The following is a 24,514-nucleotide window of genomic DNA, read 5'->3' on the forward strand; positions in this document are numbered from 1 at the left end:
CATCTTGAATGCTCAACTTGCTTGCTAGACCAATCAGGTTTTTAGGAAGACTGTGGATGAAGGCAGTTCAGTATCTCTACTCTTTATTTTCACCTTATTAATAATTTAAGAGGTATAATTTGATTTTTCAGAAATATAAAATGTAACTGGATTTCTGAGTTCGGTTGATCCAGTATTTTCTGACACCACCAGACAGGAGCTTATTTTCATTTAATACAATATTCAGGACACAGAATTAGGTATGCATGCTCTATTTTCTTTTTTTTTTTTCATTCTTAAGCAGTTCTTCATTGATGCTGATTTTCATTACATATTCAACTTGTGTATTCAGAAATAAGACTGATGCTTTAAGAACTGAGTTACCGTTAACTGCTAGTGTTTATGACCTATGAAAATGTCAGTGGCTTAAAATCACAGGAAAAAAAAAAGTGAACAGGGCTTGGATTCTCACAAATAGGAAAATGGTTTCCTTTTTATTTTTCTACAGCTGAACTGAACTTATTATAGAGGTAAGTTTACTTTTGTTTCCCCTCCTCCCCCCAGAGATTTCACTGTAAAACCGCAAAGGAACAAGCTACTAGAGAAACACTAAAGCTGCTTCATTTCTCCTTTGTAAGGAAGACTGTTGAGAATAAATCCTGACAATTTTGACAGAAGAGCCATTAGGTTAAGAGAACGTAATGTAGTGATTTAGTTTTTTCTTTCAATTGAGTCTGAAACAGAAGGTTTTACATATCTCAGAAAACTTAAAAGCTATCAAAGCACAGGCATGTGCTGCTTTGAGCTCATATTTCATAGCTTGAATAACAGCATCAAGACAACCTTCATTTGTAACTAGGTACAGCAAAACCGTACTATATTATATACTATATAGTATATTATATAGACTATATTAGAAAGCCAACTATAAACCAGTACTTCAGGTGATGAATTTTACTGTTTAAATATGGTCACAGAACCACCGTCTCTTTAAAGCTTTCAAGCATTACTATTAGCTATCATTTTTTAAAAGTGTGGTTCTGGAAAGCCAGGGTGTGGTTTCATTTTTGCAGGTTTACTTCTTGTTTTTAAGGAAAGCGCAGCATACAAAAAGAATACAGACAAAGATATTTTATATTTTTATCTGATAATCTGAACAAGCAGAACTTTGCAAGAAAATAATTCTACAGACTGAAAAATATATTAATTACAAGACTTATTAATGTATTTACTGTTAAAAATATGTCTAGGCTCTTATACAAATCTATAGCCAGGAGGGGATATTTATAAAAAAATAAATAGGCACCCTACGTAAGTCAAGACAAGTTATCACTTATTTGTTAGCAAATATTACATACATACATACATGGAGTGCACAGTCAAATATAAAAACAAAGGTGTCTTAATTAACTGTTCTACTATTATAATTAAACACCTGGTAAACATGGGTCATGTAAAAAGTTGTCTGGTAAGATTGTTTCAAGCAAAGCAAGGAGACAGAAGTACATCTAAACTACTGCATCTACTTTAAAAATAAGTTTTACCAGTTGTTTGGAAACCAAATTCATTGGCATCAGTAACAGGCATTCATATTGCTTATTGTACACAAGTATGAACATTGCTATGCATGTTTAAAAACTGTTATAACATCATTCACAGTTGTTGCTGTGCTATTTATACATAAAAATACTGTCATTTCAAATACAATTTCTGCAAACATTTTACAAATTATACATTATTTACAAATTCCATACTCTTTGTTTGTTTGTTTGTTTTTTACACAAGTATTAGAAGACAGCTTTACTCAAATGTTATGTATAGCATATAACATTGCTGTAGGAACATTAGAAAAAAATTAGTTTACAAGTTTTGAAATCTCTTTCAAAAATAAGACAACTAGGAATCTTCCAAGGTTTTTCCACACTCAAGGCTTTTTCTCTGGTTTGTTTACAAAAAGATACTTAAGTTTACCACCAACCCTTCCTAAACATGCATAATTGTTTGCTACAAACTCCAGAATTCATTTCTCAAGTGCTATAAATTCTCATCAATAAGGTAAAAAGGTTCATCTAAGATACCTGGTTTCTTGCATATGTTGTGTTCCAGTTTCACTACAAGTTACAAGTAGTTTAAAACACTGACCATGAAGAACAACCAAATGTGTAACTTTGTTCATTGTTAGAGTTCAACCAAATGTCAATATTTGGTTGAAGCACTAAAGCTCACACATAAGGTGTATAAACATAAAAAAGCCTTTCTGACTAGCAGTGCAAGCATAAGTGAGAGTGGTTTCCATGAATATTTAACCTGCTTGCAATATTTTCCTAACTAAAAGGCATTTATGTTTAGATATAGTCAGCAGCACCCAATTTTTAAGATAAAACTAACAGAAATAATTAAAAAATTCAGCCTTTCCAGATTAATTTTAAGTTATACATTACTTAGAATAGACTGAAACAGAACTCTAAGCCTACGCTTCTGACTCAGCAACACAGAGTGGGTTATTTCAAACACTCAGGGCTGCCATGAGGGTGAAATCCTGTTCACCCACCTCCCACCTGTGCACTGATTTAACATATAACCAAATAAAAGATAAATTAAACTTCTCTTCTGCTTTTTTACTGAATTAAGTCAGACTAGCGAAAGACACAGTAAATGCCAAACCTGCCAAAACAGCAGGGCAGAGTGCTAGAACAGAGAAAGAAGCTTTTTCTTCACACTACTCCAGTCTGAACAGCTGCAGGATCAGTCACACTTAGTTGCTATGACAGTACTTAACTATTTGTAGAATTGTTTCAAAGAGGTAAAGTTTGTCAGTAAAATCATGTATAATCCCCACTAAATGTTACCAAAACATCAAGCTGAAAAGGTAAGTTCAATAAATAACAACAACCTCCATAGGGACACTGTTATCTAGCATGCTGTCTAGCATTTCATCTTGAAAGAGTCCAATAATAGGTTTTCAAGATGTGGCTGAACAGAGCACTACATTATCTCAAAGCCCCCTTTTCTCAAAAAAATAAAAAATTGGACATGATTATCTTGAGATCCATTCCAACCTGGGCTTGGACTGGTCTTTGATTCCATGATTCTGAAACCCTGTAAAAATATGCATTTGAAAGTTGTATAGTAACTCTGTATTTTAAAATTAGCATCGCTACTGCTCTGTTTGTAGTTTATGTAACTGAGTTTCAGTAAGGATACAGCTTACAAGATAAACAAATCTGATAAGCAAGTTTAAGAATTTGTACAGAGCAGGTATATTAAAAGAATAGCATTACCATAGTTTATTTACTTGTCACTACTGCTGCACAGTATTGAGCAGGGGAGGCAGGAACAAAGCAAGACAGCCCAGGGAGCCCTGCTCTTTGCTGCCTTGCAGCACTGGCAGCTTTAGGGCTTTGCTGGGCTCCTTGTGCTCTGTTGGTGCCTCAGGAAAAGAAGACATAAGCTGGTTAGCAGCAGGAAGCAGGATAGTTCCCCAGGTTAGGAGGACAAGAAGGACAAAGAGGCAGACAACGGCTCCAATGAGAAAAGCAACGTGGGCAGAGTTTGGGCCAAGAGCACATCGTGGCCAGTACTGTACATGGCTGACAAGTGCCAAGTAGTGGAACAGCTGGTGTACAATCATCTTTGGACCTGCCAAGGATGCTTCTTGTCACAGCTTCACACTCTGGCTTCAGCAAGACATTAGGGTGATCTGTGTCTGAAGGACAGAGTGCCCATGAAGAAAATGTGCCTGCCCACAGCTCTGAGGCCTCTCCCCAGGTACATCTTCAACCACAGAGGAGATACCAGCAAGGAAGTCCTGCCTCCATCTAGAGTGCACCTTCACAAGGAAGTGTCCACTAAGGAATGTGCTGTGTTTTCTCCACCACACTCAGAACAAGCTGAGAGTGAAGCAGGAGCCCAGCCACTTAGACACCTTCTGCAAGGGCTCCTTACCTGCATGTGGACAAAACCACCCTAGTTCCAGAACCAGGTGACAGCAGCTTGGAGGCCTGTTGCACGATTGCTGCCAGACAGTGCAGCTCTCTCACAGCTCCTTCAAGACTGAGCTCACCACTACCCTCCATTGAAATGATGTTCAGGGTACAGCTCCACGACATGGACCTGTTCCTGAGCATTAAGCAGGCTGATGCCAGCTTCAGCAGCAGCACAGCATAAGCCAGAAATCTATGCTGGGGCAGCAATTCAGTTTGTTGGGCACACAGCCAGGTGTGTCCAGTACCACAGCTTCCACCTCCAACTATCTGCAGTCTTGCACTTGTCTGCTCATGGGCACAAGTTTCCCACCCCTCCCCTCCTCCAAGCCCTGAAGACAGCTCACAGAATCACAGAAACACCAAGGTCGGATAAGACCTTCAAGATCATCCAGTCCAACCATCCACCTGTCACCAATAGTTCTCATTAAACCACATCCCTCAACACAAAATCCAAACGTTCCTTGAACACCTCTAGGGTTGGTGACTTAACCCCCCCCCCCCCCCCCCCCCAGTCCCCAGGCAGCCCATTCCACTGCCTGACCACTCTATCAGAAAAGCAGTATTTCCTAACATCTGGCCTAAATCTCCCCTGGCACAGCTTGAAGCCATAGTTCACAGTTGTGATTTGCCACCTGACAACCACAGCTCCCATCAAGCCTGACACATAAGGGATAGGCAATGTGGCACAATGATCTACTGCAGCACCTTTGCTGCTTCCTAAAGAAATGCCTCAACTGCTTCCTTAGGCCACCACAGGGTGCCTGAGGATATGGGTCTTATCCTGGCCTTCTGAACAGCTGGTCTGCTCAACATCTTCCAGCAAGCTACCCACAACCAGGTGTTGCTTAAATTCAAGGAGCTGTGAGATGACCTTACAAGAAGGCTGACCCCAAAAGAGGTCTCCACTGACACAGAAAGTGGTCTTCTCACACAAAACTGCACTGATGGGACTCGCAGCTGGTGGCAGATGATGATCTGCTACAAGAAGGAAGAAGAGGGCAGGCAGGATGCAGAGACAGAAAGGAGAGGGAAGGCCCTGTGCTGCAACTTTCCGCAAATAGAAACACTATCTTCATTGGGACAGCCCCCGCAGCATAGAAGACAGTGATGTAGCCATAAATTTTCACCCTGCCTTCCCATCCCATAAACTGGCACATTCCGCACAGGACCTGACATTACCCCTCTCAGCTGTGGTTATGCAGGGACCCAGCAAGAGACACCACTAATGTGCCTTGATGTGCTTGCTAAAGGCAAGGTGGAGAACCTGCCTGTCCCAGGATGGAGCAAACTAGACAAGCAGCAAACACTAATCAACAGACTGTGGGTATTGCTCCTGCACATTTTCTCTGCTGACAAACCTCATTTTTGGGAACGTGACTCCATACAACTTAAAATGACATTGAGTGGAGGCTTGCAACAAAGCACTGTTAACATGGAGGCAGCGATCACTCACAAGCATGGAGAGACTTCATCACTTCTGCAAGCCCCTGTGTACAGATGTCAATGAACTGATTCTATGAACAAATGCTCCATCCGTGAGTGTCTGTGCAGAACTCCATGGAAGAACATGGGCACAGGATGCTGAGTGCACAACTAACGCACAACCAGGGAGCACGGGCAGAAAGCACAGGAGCCACAGATCTCAGACTGAGATGGAAAGGGCACTCTGGAAGCAATACGGGGGGGGGGGGGGCTTAAGACAGAATGGAACAGACTGTTTAGTGTGGTCTGTGTAATGGAACAAGGGAAAATGGTTTCAAAAACCAGAAAGAGGGAAAATTTAGATTGAATATAAGCATTTGTTTTTGGTGTTGTTTTTTTTCTTTACCATAAGGTTAGCGAAGTACTGGAATGTTGCCAAGAGATGTGGTAGATGCCCCATTCTTGGGGCATTCTAAAGGTCTGGCTGGACTGGGCTCTGAGCAACCTGATGTAGCTGTAGGTTTCCCTAGTTAGAGTTGAATCATGACCTTTAAGGTCCTTTCCAACTCTAATGATTGCATGAATTTATGATTCTACTTGAATTTCCTTTAAAAAAAAAATCTTACCTATCACTTACAAACAAAACAGTTTTAAAGAATTATTATTAAGGCTTTTAAATAGCAAGCTAGAAAAATCTCTGGATAAACCTGTATAAAAGACACTTAAAGGTTTGTGAAAGCACAGACTCTCAGCAACATCAGTCAAAACAATCTCCTGCTGCCTGTCAGGGAAAAATACTGCTCTGTTATTCCCACTGTGTAATATTCACTGGTAATATATTTATTCCTTTTGTTAGCCTAAGTATGTAGTGACTGAAGTCTGAAGGAACACTTCTTATACTGCAGCTATTTAAGTCTTTAAAAAAAATTTTCAATTAGTAACATCTAGTTGATCCCACTGCTGTAAAATGCATACACTTAAAGGGACCCTTTTTAACATAAGTTATAGAAGACAAGCCAAGTAACAGAGGTAGGCATTAAGGCAACTAGGAGTAATAAATCAAAGACCTAGAAGTTTAGCACCTCTTTTCCTCTGTTCACCTATGTTTGCATATTCATTTAAACTCCCGAGCAAAATACAGCCGACTGGGTACCAACCTACCACACACAGATTCAAGTACTGTGCCCATTTACAGACTACATGAAATGCAACAGTCAGATCCAGATGTATTTTTCGTCTATCTACTGCAGTGTAAGCCTTCTACATTTGCTTTATACCTTTGCTCAGATGTGGGATGCCTGGGCTCAAGAGTAGTATGGTACGTAGCATTCAGTTCTACTCCAGTTGGTGTTAGATGCTTTTCTTTGTGAAAGCTTCCACTATCTGTAAAATAAAGCTTGGGTCTCTGATGATATTTCATCCTGTATGTGTCAGTCATACAACTGTCTACTGAAAAATAAGTTGTAAGCGATACACTATCATTTCCATCCACATAGCCAGCACTTGGTCCTGTATGATGAGATCCTTTCTTTAAGAAGTTCTCAGACATCAACCAAAAGTCATTAACTGGTAAGCTAGGTGGAGAATCTGGTTTATGAACAAACAACTCATTCCCTTGAAATGGCTCTTTAAGCCTTTGTTCACTTGCAAATACATTTGTTTCTGATGCAGACTTAAAAGGTGTACCTGTTTGTCTTAACAAATTATTCTGCAATGCTTCTGTTGATTTTACATCAGCTACTGAGTTAGTTTCTGATCCTGGCAAAATATTCAGAGCATATTTCTTTGGAGGTAAAGGGGGAGGAAGGTTCTGGTAAACTGCTTCTGGCACCCAAAGAGCATCCACCCGTCGGAGCTGGTGTCCAGCACGCTCACAGGGAGGAGACAACACAGCAGGCCTCTCTGAGGGATTCTGTGGCACAAAAGGTGAAAACCCCACTTTGGGACCAAATGTTCTTGCATGATGAGGCTGTGGTTGGGAAGAAGGGTGAAAGTCATTGTTGATGGGCTTCCTTCCACAGTTGTTTTCTGTATAAGGGTGAGATACACCATCAGCACAATATGCTGACACATTCATTGTCTCAAATCTGTCTGGATTAAGCCACTCTGAAGAACTCTGTTCATTTGCCTTGTTCCTACTGTCTGACTTCACAATCTCTTTAACGACTGGCTGTAGAGTTGATGATGGGAAAAATTTCCTGTTAACCTCAGGCATTTCAGCTCTAAAAACAACAAAAAAAAGAGGATGTAAGTATCTGTACAAACATTAATGGCCAAATGACCAAGCACCTTTAACAACAACAGCCCTGGTAATGCTGCCTGGATATCCTTGAACTGACTAGAGATCTGGTGTCTGGTTAATACACAGCTGTTTAACTGCAACTTCTATTAAATTGCTACGAGCTTCTTTCATCTGAAATGTACTGTGTCCCAAAAAAAACCTCTGCAGACAATTAAACAGCCATAATAAGAAAATTCCTTAGAGATTCTGGACTATATCAAATACAAATTGTTTTTTTAAACGTCTTTGTGACTCAGTCTGATGCATCAGCTTTTCAAAAAGCGTCAAACATTTGAGTGCCAAACGTGCATCTAGATTCTTGATTTCTAGAAGGTTCTGAGCATTTGCAGTTTCAATCAGAAACAGGTATACAGCCACAGCTTTTAAATAGATATAACATTTCCCTCCCTTTCTTGCCAAGCTTTTCAAGCCTTTATTGGGTTACTGCGTTAAATCTCTACTTGTTCTATAACACAAATTAAAACCAAAAATATTAAAAATTGTTGCACTACTAAGATGGTTTAAAACTACCTAAGTTATCTGGGGTTCCATCTACTGAATACCAAAATTAGAACTATTTTTTTCCCCAGGAGTAGAGCTTTCAACTCTGTAAGTTAGGTAAATGCCAAGGGCATCATCTCTCAAAAGATTTAATATCTGTCCTTTTTCACAGTTAACAGTGATTTCTATCACATTACAGAATTCAGAATTTTTTAGTAGCATTACGTAGTAAATTAATACTAATATTTAGTTACCTCTTTACTTGAGGACTGGGCACCTGCAAATGCAACTCTGTTGGGATATTAACATGAGGTCTGTAGTTAACTTCTGTATTGATAGGGTCTTTCCTAGACTCTGGAACTGGAAAAAAATATTTCAAAGTAAATAGAAATACACTCCAATTTCCTTGCGATTTCTCAGAGGTTAACAGGCAAACAAAACACAGCAAGAAACAACTCTTGACAGGATCTGACATAAGTCAAAGTAACATTTTGGAAAAAAAAAAATCTTCAGGGAATCAGAACATATATTAGTCCAAAATTATATAGAGCTTTTTTTTTGTTGTTTCCTTTTTGTCAGGAAAGGTTAATTATCACAGTTTTGGAGTCCTATGGACATGCTTTCACACGTTAACACATCACAATTAAAAGCATATTTTGAGAACAGGTTTTCATACAAGTTTTCATACAAGCATTTATGCAGGCAGCCAAAATAAATTTAAGTTAAATATTTCATGACTTATTAACAAAATAGAATAACATTAGATGGGGTTGTTTTGTTTTTTTTAAGATGGGTTGCTTTCTTTTTTTTAAGATGAGGAATACATTATGCATTCTTGAAACATCTATAAAATGCCAGATAACTGTTACTTCTCTTACAACAATTGCACAGTTTGCAGAGACACTGAATAGTTAAAGAGCACTCTCCCCCACACACCCTAAGCACACAACATTAAGAGTGTGTGGGCCAGCATTACTACACACACTCTAGAAACTCCTATTCACTGACCACAGAAAAAATTCTTTGCTTTTAAAAATACACTATTTCTGAACAAAGCAGCTCCTATTGAACAGTGAATAAAAGAAGCACTGAAGAATCCATGTTGACACCACATAGAAAAGACTCTCTTGACAAGTGACAAGCAACAGCCTGTTTAAAGACAGCTACTGTAAGTGTTCCCAACACAGCAACTGGCCCACTGTAATCAGTCACCTGCTTCATAGCCTTTCAAAATAAGCTGAATTTTGTTAAGTGTATGGTCTACATCATGCAACTACGTTGCTTATCACAAAAGAACTGGAAATGTACTTTACAAAATCCAGCATACACTGCCTCAAGTAATCTAGCAGACTGATCTCTTGAGTTCAGGGATCTCACTTACCCTCCAGGAAACAAGTAACAGACTGTCCCTTTACATCAGAGAAGATTACAAAAGTTTTGTATCTTTTCTTTCCTGATGTAATCTTACTAAGGTACTTTATTGTTCATTTTTTGATTTCAACATGTTAATTTCCCCAGTTCTAAATAAAGCCTTAGAAACATTACTTTGCTATGTGAACTTAGTTTTTTTTTTTACTTAAGTCAAAAGAATGACAGAAGTTAAAAAACAAACCAACCAAAAAAAACCCAAACAACTAAACTTCGGGCAATGCTGGAGACTTGCTTCAAGGGTCTGTATCCATCCTATCTTCAAGAGAGGAAAGATTAAAGATGCTAAATCTTTGACAAAGGACATAGGTTATAGAGGCCTAAAAGGTGTATACCTGAAAAAACAAAGTCTTCAATATCCCTTTCCTTCCAGCCTCCAAATTAAAAAAAGTTTCTGCTATTCCATCATGGTAAACAGTACCATAACCCTAGAAAAAATGCTTATGTGAAAATATGGTTATTTGAATGAGCCCTTACAGCTGCAAGGGTCAAGGACCTAAACTGAGAGGAAGTCCAAAACTGCTCCAGCAGGCTGTGCCTTCAGAGATAACTAACACTGAGGTAATCAAATAGCAAACATTTCATTCTACTGTAGATTTTGCTAAGCTGTAAATCCCTTTTTGGAAAAAAGCATAGGCTATACAACTGCTCCTTAATTCCACAAAACAGTTGATGTGAAAAGCATCCCAAGCCAAACTAAAGGAATGCAGCACATTAGGTCCTTCCAAGAGGCAGTATCATAAATCTGTCAGCAGGAGGCAGCAAAGGTTAGTAAGCTGTTCTTCAGAGTGACCGTGGCACACATTCAACCAAAATTGCTCAGTGATACCAGGCAATTCAGTGCCTCCAGAATTCCAGCCAACTTAAAAATAGATGTGTTATTTTTTCTTCTGCTGACACAAGATCCATGCAAGGTTAAAACCCGGTTTAGAGTCTATTGGGAATTTTGGCTCCAGGTTCTTTGCAAAACTAGATATGGGACACATGAGCACTGTGCTCAGCTAGAGACTGCCAGCCTTATCAACAGGTCATAAGCATCTAAGTAAAGGTAATTCCGGTCTCTCAAATACAAACTGGTCCTCTTTTAAGATTTATGAACATCTACTTTTACACCTGAATGGGCAATCTAGATTTTAAGATCATGAACACCCATTCTATAGCCAACAATCCAAAAAAGAGTTCTTTTCTAATTTCTTAATATACACATGTGCAAAATTCTGCAATGCTCGATTTCTACACATTAAAAAATCCATTTCTTCCTATTGTTTTAGCTGCATATTTCCTGTAGTTTTGATTTTTTCCTAGGATTTTCTTTTTCAGAATTATGCCCAAATTTTAATTTGTATGGTTTTCTAGTGTGCCAAAGAAGTAAAGGTAATCTGGACTCTTGCTGACATATTCATCAGAGCTTCAAAATGATTTTAAATGGAACTGGAGATGTCTCATGCTAGTGAACTCAACAACCATTTCCCCTGCCAACAAGAATACTTTCTACTGAAATTGTCAGAGTGGCAATTTCATAGGTGTGTGCCTTCAGAGTCAAGGGATCATTTTCACAAAGACAACTAAAAGCACTTCATTATTATGAAAATAATTATCAGTAGCTAGCATAGTTATTACTATGAAAAGCCACAAGAAGATATTTTATACCCCAATCCTGTATTTCCAAGAGTTATAGCCACCTTTCTCCAGTGTGAAAAAACATAAGGTTGCAAATTCTGCCCCCACACTTTTCATATTATTTGTTCTGCATACACAATAAATACCACCCAAGTTCACTGAACTCGAACATCAAACATCAATGCATAAATAAAAATTAAGAACATTGTATCTGCTTCATATTTTTGTCCCAAAATTTAATCACACAAATTAGAGATTGGTTACGTGGGTCACTCACTTTAGTACTACAGTTATCTACTGCTTACTCCTACAGAAAGCAGCAGCAATTTTATTCGAGTTACCACCATGTGATCCAATGTTACTATCTTTATAATGCTCTAACAATAACTTTATTTTTGTAGGTCAAAGACAAAATTCCTCAACTACTGGACATAATCCTCATTCAGCTCCTGTTAAAATCAGGAACCAGCAAAAATGGTAGGGGTAATTCAAAGTTATACGCTATTTTCCTGCAAAGGGACAAGATATTTTTACAAGTTGCTATGCACAGCTACAGAAGACTTCTTACATTTCATTGTACTCTCAGAAACAACTGGGTATTTACTTGAAGTACTATTTTCTAGAAGTCCGTATGGTATTTACCTACCAGTTCTAGTCTTGCCCATAATATTCTGAAACATTCTATAATATGAGGAGGTATAATAGGTGCCTATAAATGATTCCTCCTCCTCCTCCAGGTGTACAGACACACACTTTTTAGACAACCAAGATCAGACTAATTAAATCTTTATCTCACTTGATAATCAAATTCTTCATTTTTTTCCTCAGCCTATTAATCACATTAAAAGTAGTTTTGCAAAACACAAACACGTGAGATCTTCACTTTTAATTTAGAATTACATCCTTTTTTGTTAAGTAACTATTAAAAAGTTAGTTACTGAAATAGAAGTACTGAATAGACTGAATAGACAGGACTTTAACATCAATATTCTTTGACAGTTATTATGATAATGTTTTATGATAACTGTAAGGGTCACTTGGAATAGAAAACAGTACTGAAGAAATATGATGCAAGGTGAATTATAGCTACATTTAATATATTAGTTTACTGTGTAAGCTGATTAAGAGCCCTATTTCTCATCCTGACAGAGTCTTTCATATGTTTTAACTAGTGCTTTCTGTGGGTTGTTTGTTTGGTTTTGTTGGTTTCTTGTTTGTTTTTACTACCTAATTATTTTTCACCCTACTGGAAAGTACAGTTATAGTACAGAACTACAGCAGAAAAAAACAGAAAAACAGGTTTTTGTGTTCCATGCAAAATTTGTCTTTTGTCATCAAGATGAAACACCAAATTGGCTTTCTTTCTACAACCAAAAAGTAACTGGAATAGCAACAAAGCAGCGGTACAGCAAATCCACCCCCTACGTTGAATTTCAATCTTAGAAGAAACTAGACTGCACATTCTTCAAATGAAAGTATGATATCTATGAAAATCAAACATTTCCTGGGGAAGTGTCTTAATACTTATTGCGCCGCTTTGTACAAGCACCACTCCATTGTTCCAGCAACAGCAGATAATGATTTTGGCTGGCCTCATGGTGACCTGTAACATTTATACCGCCAAGGCATTTATAAAAATCCAGTAGACATGTTATTATGTAAAAGGAAGCAGGTTTCCTTATTACAAGTGTTTCTTCCTGATTTTGCCTCATATCTTGTAGGAAAAGAAATCGTAGCACAGCCTACCCAGACCTTTTTTTAAAAAACAAAGCAAAACCCTCCTTAGCATCCACCAAAAACACATACAGGACTGTTGTGGGGGAAAACACAGGGGGGAAAAAAAGGACTTTATTTTTGGAGGGGGAAAGGGGTGGGAAGGAGGGGATTGTTTACTTTTGCAGGGACAGGGAAGGGGAATGGATACACTTGCTGAAAAAGCATTAAAATGAGCAATGTTCTCAAAGTGGTTATCAAAGACCACAACAAAAATTGAGTCACTTTTAACCTTCTGCACTGAATTAAAATCAGAAAGACTCCAATTAACATCAATGAAAAGGAGTAAAACTAAATGCCTTATGCCAGCACAATGTCATTCAAAATTCATGAGTACTGGTAAAAAGAAGTGTTCTTAGTGGGGAAAAATAAATGAAATTATGGCAAACTTGCAGCAACATTATAAAGTAAAGGAGATCATCAGAAACCTCTCCATCTTCTGCGAGATATTAGTATGTTAGCATTAAAATTTTGGTATACCTCAATTATTTCTAGAAAGCTCCTTATTTGTTTGTTTTAAACACAAGTTCTTACCATAGAAGTTTCTGTTCTGCTGAGGTACAGAATGTAACACACTTTCAGCTTTTTTTGTTGACAAATTCTGCTCACTGTAAAATAAGCACAGGTGATTTGAAGGGTTAAACTACTGATGCACCATCACAAAGTTATCCCCTTGAGTGCATTAAGCATAACAACCTTGTCTGTTTGATACTTTGTCTCCCTTTACCACTCTCATGTTTTTTAATAAAACACTACAGAACGTACATAAGACGGAGAGGTAACCCTTGAATACTTTTAGCACAGCTTCCCTTGCATGACAAGCTGTAATGATGCAGAGGAATTTAGGATGAACTGCAGTCTTCAGTACAGACACTTGACAAACATACCGTTCATGAGGATGGTGTATCCAAGTTTGTTCTGGGGATTACACACCCACTCATCCCAGCCCTGCTCTAGAGTACAACAGCAGAACGCTCATTATGCAACACAGAAAATAAAGAAAAAGTGCCCTGCATTATCACAGCAGCCTGCTCAGTAAAGACAGCTGGTTCCCAAAGTTATAAACAATAGTAGAGTGATGTGCCATCTGTGAGAAAATACCACCAATTGCACAGAAAACATTTCATACAACTTTCAAAAAGCATGTACTAATAGACAACTGAGAAAGCACAACTACTTTGAATATTTATTTTCTACAGTGATTTTAAGGGGGGGGGGAAAAACAGACAACACTGGTCACTTAACTCCAGTTATCTTAAGTGTTCCCAATAATCACTGCTTCAGTGCAGCAAATAATACTAGAAGTGCTCTTAGAAGATCATCTATTCCAAAACTCCGCTCAAATATGATCAGCTAGAGCAAATGCTGCTCAGAATCATGTTCAGTTGGGTTAGGAGCATCTCCATGGACAGAAGCTCCAAAAACCCCTAGAGCAGCATACTTGTTAATACCATTCATAGTGAGATAAATAAAATTTGGCTACTAACCACTTATTTATTTACTGCCATTTCCATCTTTTTGTCAGGAGCCTGTCCACACAACTGCTACAGGTATGATTTATGAAGACAGTTATATTCCATTACAAATAGCAAGTTACCCAGTAACTAAAAAAGTTTGTAACTAAATCAGTGTAGCAATTACTTCAAATTAACACACCCTGACCAAAGCAGGGCTTAGAGATCCTGGCTCAGCACCGTAATGATGAGGCTCAGTACTTTCCCACCAGAAATAGTGCTGCAGCTTCAGAGTTAAGGTAAGATCAACTCCTAAACTGTCTGCATTCATATTTCTAGATGTGCTGCTAGTTTTATACATCCTCAAGAGTATTAAAGTTCTAAAAGTATGCTTACTCGACTGAAACAGCAAATGAATATTACAACTTATTTTCCTGCATAGACAACCTATGTAAATTCTTAAGGGAACTAGCATTACCTGCCAGAAGCACCTTCTTTAATATTTTTGACATCTGCTGGATTGATTCCTTCAATGACAGGCGAGTCCGGATTTGCTGATCCATTGCTGATATGATCACTGCTCTCATAACCAGATTCTGTCCTCTGAATTTGCCAGTTATCACCATGGATTTTTCTCTCTGCAAATCCTTTGCTTTTTTCAGCGTTCCCTTTCCCCTCTGAATCCAAAGAGCTTCTACTTCCTGTATCTTGTTTTGTCTCATCTTCATATATAGTCATTAAACCTTTTTGGATTTGATTCTCTTTTGGCCAATGGTTAAAGCTTCGCTCTTTTTCATGCTTAGATTTACTGTTCAGATTTGCCTTGTGCTTTGGGCTATGTTGTTTCTTCTCAGCCTCGCTGAAAATGCTGTCCACATTTAGTGTCTCTCGCATGGGTTTCCAGCCTTTACTTCTGCTTCTGCTACTGATGATACTTCCTTTATCCCTAGAGTCTTGACTGCTATCTGTGTCGTAGCCAGTGACTGCATCAGCTCGGGTCCTAAGCAGAGGTTTCTCACTAGCAGGAAGAGCTTCTGTTTTATTTGATCCAAGCACCTGTACAGGAAGTTTTGTTTGGGGAGGTACACTGTCATGTTTATAAGGCCCTCTTCCCTGGCTGCTGTATATGCGCTGATCCATACATTGCCTAAGTCCATTTCCAACTGGAGGAGATCCTGACTTAAAATTGGAACGATCTTCCCCAATTAAATCTAATAAGAAGGGAGAGAAAAAAAAGCTGCATTTAAGTTCCCACAAATAGTTATTCTTGATTTTATTACAGTACATACTTTTCCTACGTTCTCTCAACACATTCAGTAACAAATTCAGTATATATTTCAGAAAATTAGAAACAGATCTTACAATCTGCTCTTTAGAAAGAAGAATGAAATCCTTCGCTGCTAACACAGATGTGCAAATCTGTTTGATTCACTGATCCTCTGCTCAAATCTTTAGAACATTACCTTTTTGTCTCCCAGATTCCCTTTTTGGTCCTCTGTCTGCATCTTTTCGTAAAGATGAGAAGTTTTTCATATCAGTAGCCTTCTGAGCACACTCTCTGGATATGTCCTTCAGCCTGTCCTTTTGGTCACCATAAGCTAACTTAGCTGCAAAAAAAAAAAAAAATTCATTTGTCAAAAATCACTAATAAAAAGCAATTCATGATCAAAATATACAGTAGTATTTATGTACCATAACATTTGTATTTTAATATTAGCACTACTTAAAGACTAACAAGTTACATAGCATAGGTTCTTAAGAAAACAAAAGATAGACATTATAGGTACAAGTATATAAACATCTCCAATAAGTGCAACTTTTTTGAATTATAGTAAAAAACTGAAGCCAAGTTTATAGTTGCCTAAATGTGAAGTTGTATTTTTAAGGAAGCAGCAGTCACTGCTTAAAAAACAAAAAAAATCCTCAATTTCTCAGAAGGTAAATACTATTTTGGACTCATCACCTCATCAAAAAAGAGGCATTCTCAAGTTTGAAAAAGCTTGACAATCCGACACTAAAAGACAACAGAAATGTCTCTGAAGAGAAGCTAGCATCTCCCCATGACATGTATTCAGATTTTGGAGAAAAGGCACAGACATGTTATATAGAAGTCAATCCCCAGTATCAGTACTTATAGTTTTCTTTGTGTTGTTATTGTTGTTTGTTCTCCTGAAAGCCTGGGTTACTGACAGAATGTAAATGTACCTTTAGAAATATATAATAAAGCCCTTTTTCTTTTTTTGTCTTTTTTCCCCCCAAACATACATATTAACATACAAGACTTAAAATAATACTGCATACGTGCCTTTGATCAGACAACATGATTACAAGGCAGAATGAAGAAAAGGCTAAAGGCCTCAAGAGCCACTTCAGTATTTCAGACATTACTTAAACATCAGTTGCTATTCAAAGATCCATTAAAGACAATGATAGAATTGCTGTTCTGGAAATAGTTCTAGCATGGAGGCTAACACATACCTGAAATACTATTAACTATTTATTAAGCTGTGTACTGCAGTTAGGGGTGAAGGTACATACCTGGACCTTTACCACCACTAGCTTGAACGTGGCTTCTACTGAATGCTGAACTATCTGGCTGAAGTTTTTTATTACCCCTTTGAATAGTAGAGTCCCCAATTCCATTCTCTTTTGAATAGTCCGATTTAGGAGTAGAATGCTTCTCACATCCTAAAAGAAAAAACATATCTATCTTTAGAATGAAAGGCTCCCTAATTTGAAATTCCCAGTATGAGAATTCAAAATGTAATTCTTAGTTAACAATTTGAAAACAAAAACCAGCCAACTGAGGGGAACGTGCACACGGATATGCAAACACCTCCAAACATACCTCCGTATTTATATTAAGCTTTGCTTAAAGTATCTTATACTTTGTTATAAGATCTTTGTAAAAGAGCACTTCTATATGCAAATTTACTGATATCTGTAATAAAAACATATTCCTATCTATAATAAAAACACATTCCCCCCCAGCCACTTAATCCATGTGTGGGATTTGAGGTGGGAATACCAACTGAGACAAGACACACAGTTTCAGTATTAAATAAGCACACTAGTCTTTCCTTTTGAGACCCCTTTAGATACTTATCGATTGTATAATCAATGAATATTAAGATGTTATAATTACAAAATAAACAAGAGAGTTTGGCAAAGCAGATTATGGTAACAAAAAGAGAACAGATAGAAAGCTTACCCATACCCTGGGCACACTTACAAAACTCCAGAGGAGGATCTCCAGAAGAGATCCTTCTCTGGTGGCAGCCAGCTCTTAAATGGGTCCAGGAGAGGTGCAGCCAGGCTCCACCCCTTCCAGCAGCACAGGTGAATTGCCTTCAGCTGTGCTCCCATGGCTGACTCATGGCTCGCTTCAGGTGATCAATCAGAGGTTCAGGCCGTGATTCAGCAGTTCCCACACACCAATAAAAATATTTAAGAACACATCAGCAAATCTACTATTCCCATCTTTAAAGTATTCATTTCATAAATACGGTTATTATTAAAATAAATCTGATTACCTGCATTTCCTCCTGTTGCTTTGCTTTGAGACCAGTGAATAATCTGCTTTGGAGCATCTTCTGGAGATACAGCTGTGCCATCTGGGTTAGCATAAAATAGCAACAACGGCTGAAAGTGACATCGAATGCACCGGGAGACTACATCTTTCCATTTTGTTCCAATCTAAGAAAAAAAGTCATTTCTGTATCAAAACCAGTTCAACAGAATTATGGGAAGAATAATTTAATAAGCGTCAGTACTAAATTCCGAATTCTAAAGGTACGTTAAGAATCAGTATTTTAGCACAAGTTTATGTAAGCTCTGGCAAGAAGCTTGAACCAGCAGCACATCGGAACGGTAACATTGCAAATATAGCCATCAGTCATTGATTCTTCTTTTCATAAGGAAAAACTCAACAGCTGACAGGAAGAGCATTAAGAGTCTTAAGCATCTGCTATCTGAAGGAGTGAAGTTGATTCTAAAATTCATTTGTGAAAACTGAGCTATGTAAGTTAAAGTTCACTAAAATTAAGACTCTAACTTTCTTTAATCTTTATGTCAGAAAAAATGTGTTCAAGAAAACTACAAGATCACTGAATTACATAGCAGTAAAGAAGTATTTACCTCTTTCACATTAGCATCATCAAACAGCACCCATTTGCAACTCTTGGTATGAAAAGCAAAGGCACAGTAATGTCGGCTCGTGTAGCAAATCATTCCCACAAGGAAAAGTTCACTGTTTTTGGCATTTTCATCTGTAACCCTATAGAAGAGCTGTAGAAACATTTAGCATTTTTACATGTCTGCAGTACATTTAACCTTGATTGAAGACCTACTCCAGCACTTCTAAAATTGGTACTAAATAGCCATTTGCATTATTCAGATTTTCATGAATATAAGCTGCTTGCACTTATTATGTCTATTATATTGTTACATCTCATTATATTACTATATCTATATCATTGTGTCACTACATTTTTTTTAATCACATCTATTTTGACATTCATTTTTAACACAATTGATAGAGCAAAACAAGAATGCTCTGGAATAATTCTACAAATATCAAATCAAATATGATATACTTAGATTTTCAATTAGGAATTCATCTACATTCATCTTCATTGTTTGGTGTAAGACCAACACATCTGACAAGATTTTTTCCTCTCACAAAAGCTGTATCAAGTAGCACATTACACAACATTAGCCATAATACTTGAAGCTGATTTTTTTTTAATTTACGTACTTACATACATGTGCATTCATATGCATATATTAATATTCACATTGATATGTCAGATTAAATTATAAAATAAAGAATTAGTTCATTTAGGTCAGATACCCCAGGAAGATAAAGTTGTGTTGCCAGATTCCGCATAACATCTTCTGTCAGATCAGAGTGTTCTGAGTCCCAAACTAAACCAATTGTAACAATCTCAGGGCAATTCATAAGAACACGACGAATTTTTATTTTTTGACCACAGTTACTCTAGAGAAAGGGAAAAACAAAATGGTGGCAGGTAAACGTAAAATATAAATTTATAATATTATAATAGATTATAATAAATAATGTTAAAAAAAATTGACCCCCCCAAAACAGCCCTGGTATTCTCAAGTTGAGTTACTAGACAAACAAAAAACCAAAAAAACCTCTGAAACTTATTTTGATTTTTATATTTATTTATATATTATGATGACAGCTTCTAACAATTTACAGATAAAATTCTCCATCTTTTTTTGTTTAAAAAAAATAAACACCAATAATAAGTACATAAACACCAATGAAGGCTGTAACTAAACTTCTACATCAAACCAACAGCCTGGTCAAATATAAAGCTCTGAAAACATTCGATTCACCATCAAGATTTTGTTATCCTCCCCCATTTCATCATTTCAGGTTATTTCTACACTTTATGCACTTTTTGATGATTCCTAAATTAACAGTACTGATAACTATTGATAGTATTATTTAATGAAAGAGAATAAGTTGAAAATATGACTATTTTTATCATTAGAAGCGCCACATTATTTCAATGTAAGACAGTTTTTCAAGCTGTCAGCATATATGAACTATGAACTGAAGGTGCTTCCTTCAAACAATACATTTCTACAGTCCAATCAGAAGTAACTAGCAGTACATTTAACATGGAGTGAAGTATAAAGCACAGAGTTAATAAGTTTCCAACCAGGCCACCTGAACAATGAAGTTTATCTATAAATGGAGCAACAGAGAAGAATTACAGGCTTTCTTACCCTAAGCTAGACTGCACTGAAGTGGCCACAAGGAATCTTTCAGATGAATACTTCACTCTGATCTAATATCTGAAAGAGCTCTGCATTGAATCTTAACCAAAGTCACAGAATCTCTGCTTACTTACAGGACACTTTCTGTAATCATCAGCAGTATTTGCTGCCTGCAGCAGTTCTGCAAACATTTCTGGCTTGAGACGCTCATGCCTTTCCATCATTCTTTCTACCTCATTACTGTAAAAAATAAATGGACAAATAAAGATGTATTGTCTTCCTACGAGTAAATATTTTGCAGCCAAATCTTAACTATCTTTTGTCTAAAAATAAAAAAATCACAGCTAAAACAGCAGCAGCCTGTTGTGGTTTTTTTTTTGGTTTTTTTTTTTCTGAGTGTAAAATCTCTCTACATCTTGCTTTTGAAATCCACGTTCTTTTGATACAATCTCAAGAGCACTTATTTCTCTGCCATGGTTTTTTTATTCCTAGGAGGTTGTGTAGAAAACTGAGACATATACAATAACAAAAGCTCTTACCACAAAGCTGTGGTAGAAATATAACGCACAAATTCCGTAAAAGGCAACGGGTCTGATGATGCTCCACAACTACGGCATACACACTACAAAAATAAAAATCCTGTTGTTTTTATTTATTCATGACAGTGGAACCTAAGTATTTGTTAAAGCATTAATGTCTGACCTGTTCATACAGTGTCATTGCAAACTTTTGATGAGAGATACAGGATTTTGAAGTGCACATATCTGTGTCGCTGTTTGGCACTAGGTGAAAATGAATCCTCTCAAGGATATTTTCCTAAATAGAAACAACAATGTAAATACAAACTGAATTGATGAAGTCAGAATACATAAGCAATGTTACAGTTCAATATTCCAGCAGTTATTCCCCTTTACAGTCTACAGGTTTAATTCGTACATAGCTCTGTCCCTATTCACAAGCAAGTAGATGGAAAATCTCTTCACCTCAAGGCTTTCAAACATAACAAAAGAGCCTTAAAGTTATTCAGCTCCAACTCCTACCATATTATCCTTCAAAATAAGGGAATCTTAAAAAAAAAAAAATGAAGACAATATTAATTTAATTGCATACAATGCCTGAAATTTGTTCTGGATCAGGCCTCCACCTCAGTTCTTCATACCTGAGCATTTTCTCCATTTATCAATCTGATAATCCAATCATGTTAAGTGTAGCTTATGCAATGAATGACTACTGCTGACAGAGGCCTGGAAAACGCTCATAAATTGCACGTCTTAACTCATACATGGTTTCAGTTTTTAACAGAAGGAAAAAAAAAAATTGTCCTGATTGCCATTAATTTGGCCCTGAATCAGCACGGCCATTTTCAGAGTTAACAGGAAGAAGCAGATCTAGACAGGTAATTTAGCTGATTTCTTCAGGGGTCCAAACATGTTCTGCTTAGACGCAACACTGACGAGATTCACTTTCCTGACTGCAATTTAGTAATCTGCCTGCAAATAATCAAAACAGCCACAGGAGTTCTTCATTTGATTTTCCTACATATTTGTAAATGCATCTGGCAGGTAGCTATTCATTTGTAGGTATTTCCAGATGACATTCAAATCTTAAAGTAATCAAAACAAAAAGCATTTTCAGTTTCTAAAACTGATTTATTTACTTATTTATTAAGTTGAATAATTTCCATTGTCTAACAAAAGACCTCTGAGAAAAGCTTCTTTGACAGCACCCATGTGATCTTGAGTCAACTTTTATGACTCATAAAAGTCAATAAAGGCTCAAACTTCTCAGACATTTCATAAAAGCAGACAGCAACTGCAGCAAGAGTCAAGCTCTTCACATATTCATTCACCCTTGGATAAAAAAGTGGAAATGTCTTCTGCAGAAGACTTCAGTGAAGATAATCTCCCTCTCCACCCAAAAACTTTCAGAAGCTATTTGTCACCCAGCTCATACAGTGCTTCACATATCCCTTTGTCTGAGCTACAGAACCAGAGAAGAAACCACAGAGCACATCTAAGACACTCCATCCCGTATTATCAGAAACTTACTCTGTGCATTTTGTCTCCATAAATTGATGAAAACAAGATCAACAGAATTATGCCACTTGTACCCCACCTGCAAATTTAAAGCTATTAAAACAACAGACCAGCTTGGTATCCTTCCCAGAAACCTAACGTAATCCTACTTGACAGTTATGAAGTACTCACAAAGCATTCTGCTGCATCATCCATGAATCCAAGCTGGAAACGCTGTTCATCTTTAAAACTTTCTGCCAGGGCATGTCTCATGTTATCTGATGGGAGTGCTTTTTCTCGACTGTGTTGAAATTGTGAAAATATTGCCTAGGAACAAATATGATTACGTAGCTTAATTAGTCTTGACTACAACTGTAGCTCTGTTCAAATACATCAGCTATCATGCAGCAGGTATATAAAAAAAGCTTATAAATATATCCACATTTAGAAATGACTCCTTTCTCTTCAGTTTCATGCTCTCAGTTAGTCATTCAGTTATATAGTGTTGAGCCACCAAACTGTACTTTGATCCAATAGAAAAAACAAACAACAAAAATGCATATAAAAATGCAAGTGATTGACCTTAACTCCCAGAAGCAACATAAACCTTGATCTATAATTAAGGAGTTTGTTTAATCCAGTCACTGGAACAGTGGCTCATGCTCAAGCATTTCATCTTTACAGGTGGAACGCAACTCTTAGAGCATAACACAGTCCTTCTCATTTTAGTTTTACATATGTTATTCAGTAAAGAATACATTTACATTACTACTTGAGACACTTCTACATTCATTACAATGATGCATCTGCAGAATTATGCGGAACGTTGGTAATCCATGTTATTAAACCAGCTATCTACTCACACAGTGCATACAGCAAGGCAAGAAAACAGGTCAATATTTGCAATTCCAGAACCGGAAAAGAAATTGCACTTGATTTTTTCTTCATTTCCCAGAAAAGACAGCTGGCTATTACTTCTCTTTTTTGGCAGCGATATACCTAACTGACCTCATTATTTAGAAACTAAGGGAGTTTCAATTAAAAACTGAACAACAAAAGCCATTAAATGGATGAAAAAACATTTGCAGATATTGAAGGGTTTATTCCACTCTCAAAAATTCTCTGCAGTCAAACTTCACAGAAAAAAAATGAAGAGAAATAAAGCAAAGACTAGCCACATAAAACAGAAATAAGGATTTTCATTCTTCACATTGGCTCCTCTGGTAAAAAGTAAACAAAATCTTTATTTTGCTGCTGATCAGACAGCAAAGATGCAACAGATATGCAAAGCTTCAGTGTTTATAGAAAGCAGTTTTAACCATAATGCATTCCACTATCTGTCAAATGTTTAGGCTTCCCTCTCATGCCAAAAATCATGATTACTGATAAAAATTACAGTCAAAACTTTTGAATGCTCACACTGATATAAGTTGTTAACAGAGCCAACACTACAAGTTAACTCTGCTTTGAAAATACTTATTTCTCATTGTGGCTGCTAGGTCATTTCTGGTATGCAAGAGAACCTTACATGTCCAGTCTAAAGAAAAAAGTACAGATGAGCAGAATTATGCAGACATATATGCTCATTGTTAGCAGTCTCCACATTTCAAATCCCATTCCAGTGGTGTCTAGAGAAAAAAAAGAGTGCATTTAACTCCCACACCACCACCACACAACAACACCCACAACACAACCAAAAAAAAGTTGAAGATAAGTGAAACAGAATTCATTGGCACAGCTTTCAGTTTACAGAATAGGCTCAGAAAAATCCATCTACCCTAGAGTAACACTTGCCTAGAGCAAAAAAGTCAAATTCCCTCAGGAAAGTTTAAAAAAATACAGATTGTTTTTTTCAGATTAAATATTGATTTTCATTGGTGAAGTAGTAAGTAAGGTTAAAACAGTCCAAAACCATTTAAAAAAAAAAACTTAATAACTTACTGAAATGCATCCACATCCAGAACATACACCACACAAATGCAAAAATGCCCTAGGTGCTGAACACAGAACAAACAGAATCACTCAACCAGTATCTCTAATAAGCCAAGAATGCAAAACCAGTAGTGTACATAATGACTGCGGACAGATACTTCCATATGAGTTAACTACAGCATTTCTGGTTCAATACCTAGGCTACTGGCCATGCAGTTGTAAAGATCACAACTATACTGTTAAAACAATGATCAAGACAATTCTGAACAACTCCAGATCAAGCAGTAAACCTGCTTCTCAGTGTTGTGGGGCACTTCTCAAAATAGAAAGATGAGACAATGCAAAATGTTCAGGTCTGTAAGCCATTTT

The 24,514-nt window shown here is 37.1% G+C and overlaps 1 protein-coding gene across 2 annotated transcripts in view; it reads right to left on the reverse strand.

Annotated features, from left to right (window-relative positions):
- Positions 1-4,496: 4,496 nt before the first annotated feature.
- The window catches only part of USP53 (ubiquitin specific peptidase 53), a 33,832-nt gene continuing 13,814 nt past the window's right edge, over positions 4,497-24,514 (reverse strand). Inside the window, exons 4-16 of one of the 2 annotated variants that reach the window (XM_042871802.1) lie at positions 22,406-22,540; positions 20,901-21,014; positions 20,738-20,820; positions 20,333-20,438; positions 19,297-19,443; positions 18,582-18,731; positions 17,978-18,140; positions 16,983-17,132; positions 15,908-16,051; positions 14,923-15,655; positions 13,525-13,598; positions 8,424-8,529; positions 4,497-7,609 (exon numbers count right to left, since the gene is read on the reverse strand). In XM_042871802.1, coding sequence (XP_042727736.1) covers positions 6,625-7,609; positions 8,424-8,529; positions 13,525-13,598; positions 14,923-15,655; positions 15,908-16,051; positions 16,983-17,132; positions 17,978-18,140; positions 18,582-18,731; positions 19,297-19,443; positions 20,333-20,438; positions 20,738-20,820; positions 20,901-21,014; positions 22,406-22,540 — 3,090 coding nt within the window. In that variant the 3' untranslated portion in view covers positions 4,497-6,624. Of the gene's footprint in view, positions 7,610-8,423; positions 8,530-13,524; positions 13,599-14,922; positions 15,656-15,907; positions 16,052-16,982; positions 17,133-17,977; positions 18,141-18,581; positions 18,732-19,296; positions 19,444-20,332; positions 20,439-20,737; positions 20,821-20,900; positions 21,015-22,405; positions 22,541-24,514 lie in introns of those variants that run through there. The other variant, XM_042871803.1, reaches the window with a different exon arrangement.

The sequence above is a fragment of the Lagopus leucura genome, unplaced genomic scaffold (genome assembly GCF_019238085.1).
Source record: "Lagopus leucura isolate 7727_CA_CO unplaced genomic scaffold, USGS_WTPT01 Super-Scaffold_100004, whole genome shotgun sequence".
Classification (NCBI taxonomy): Eukaryota; Metazoa; Chordata; class Aves; order Galliformes; family Phasianidae; genus Lagopus; species Lagopus leucura.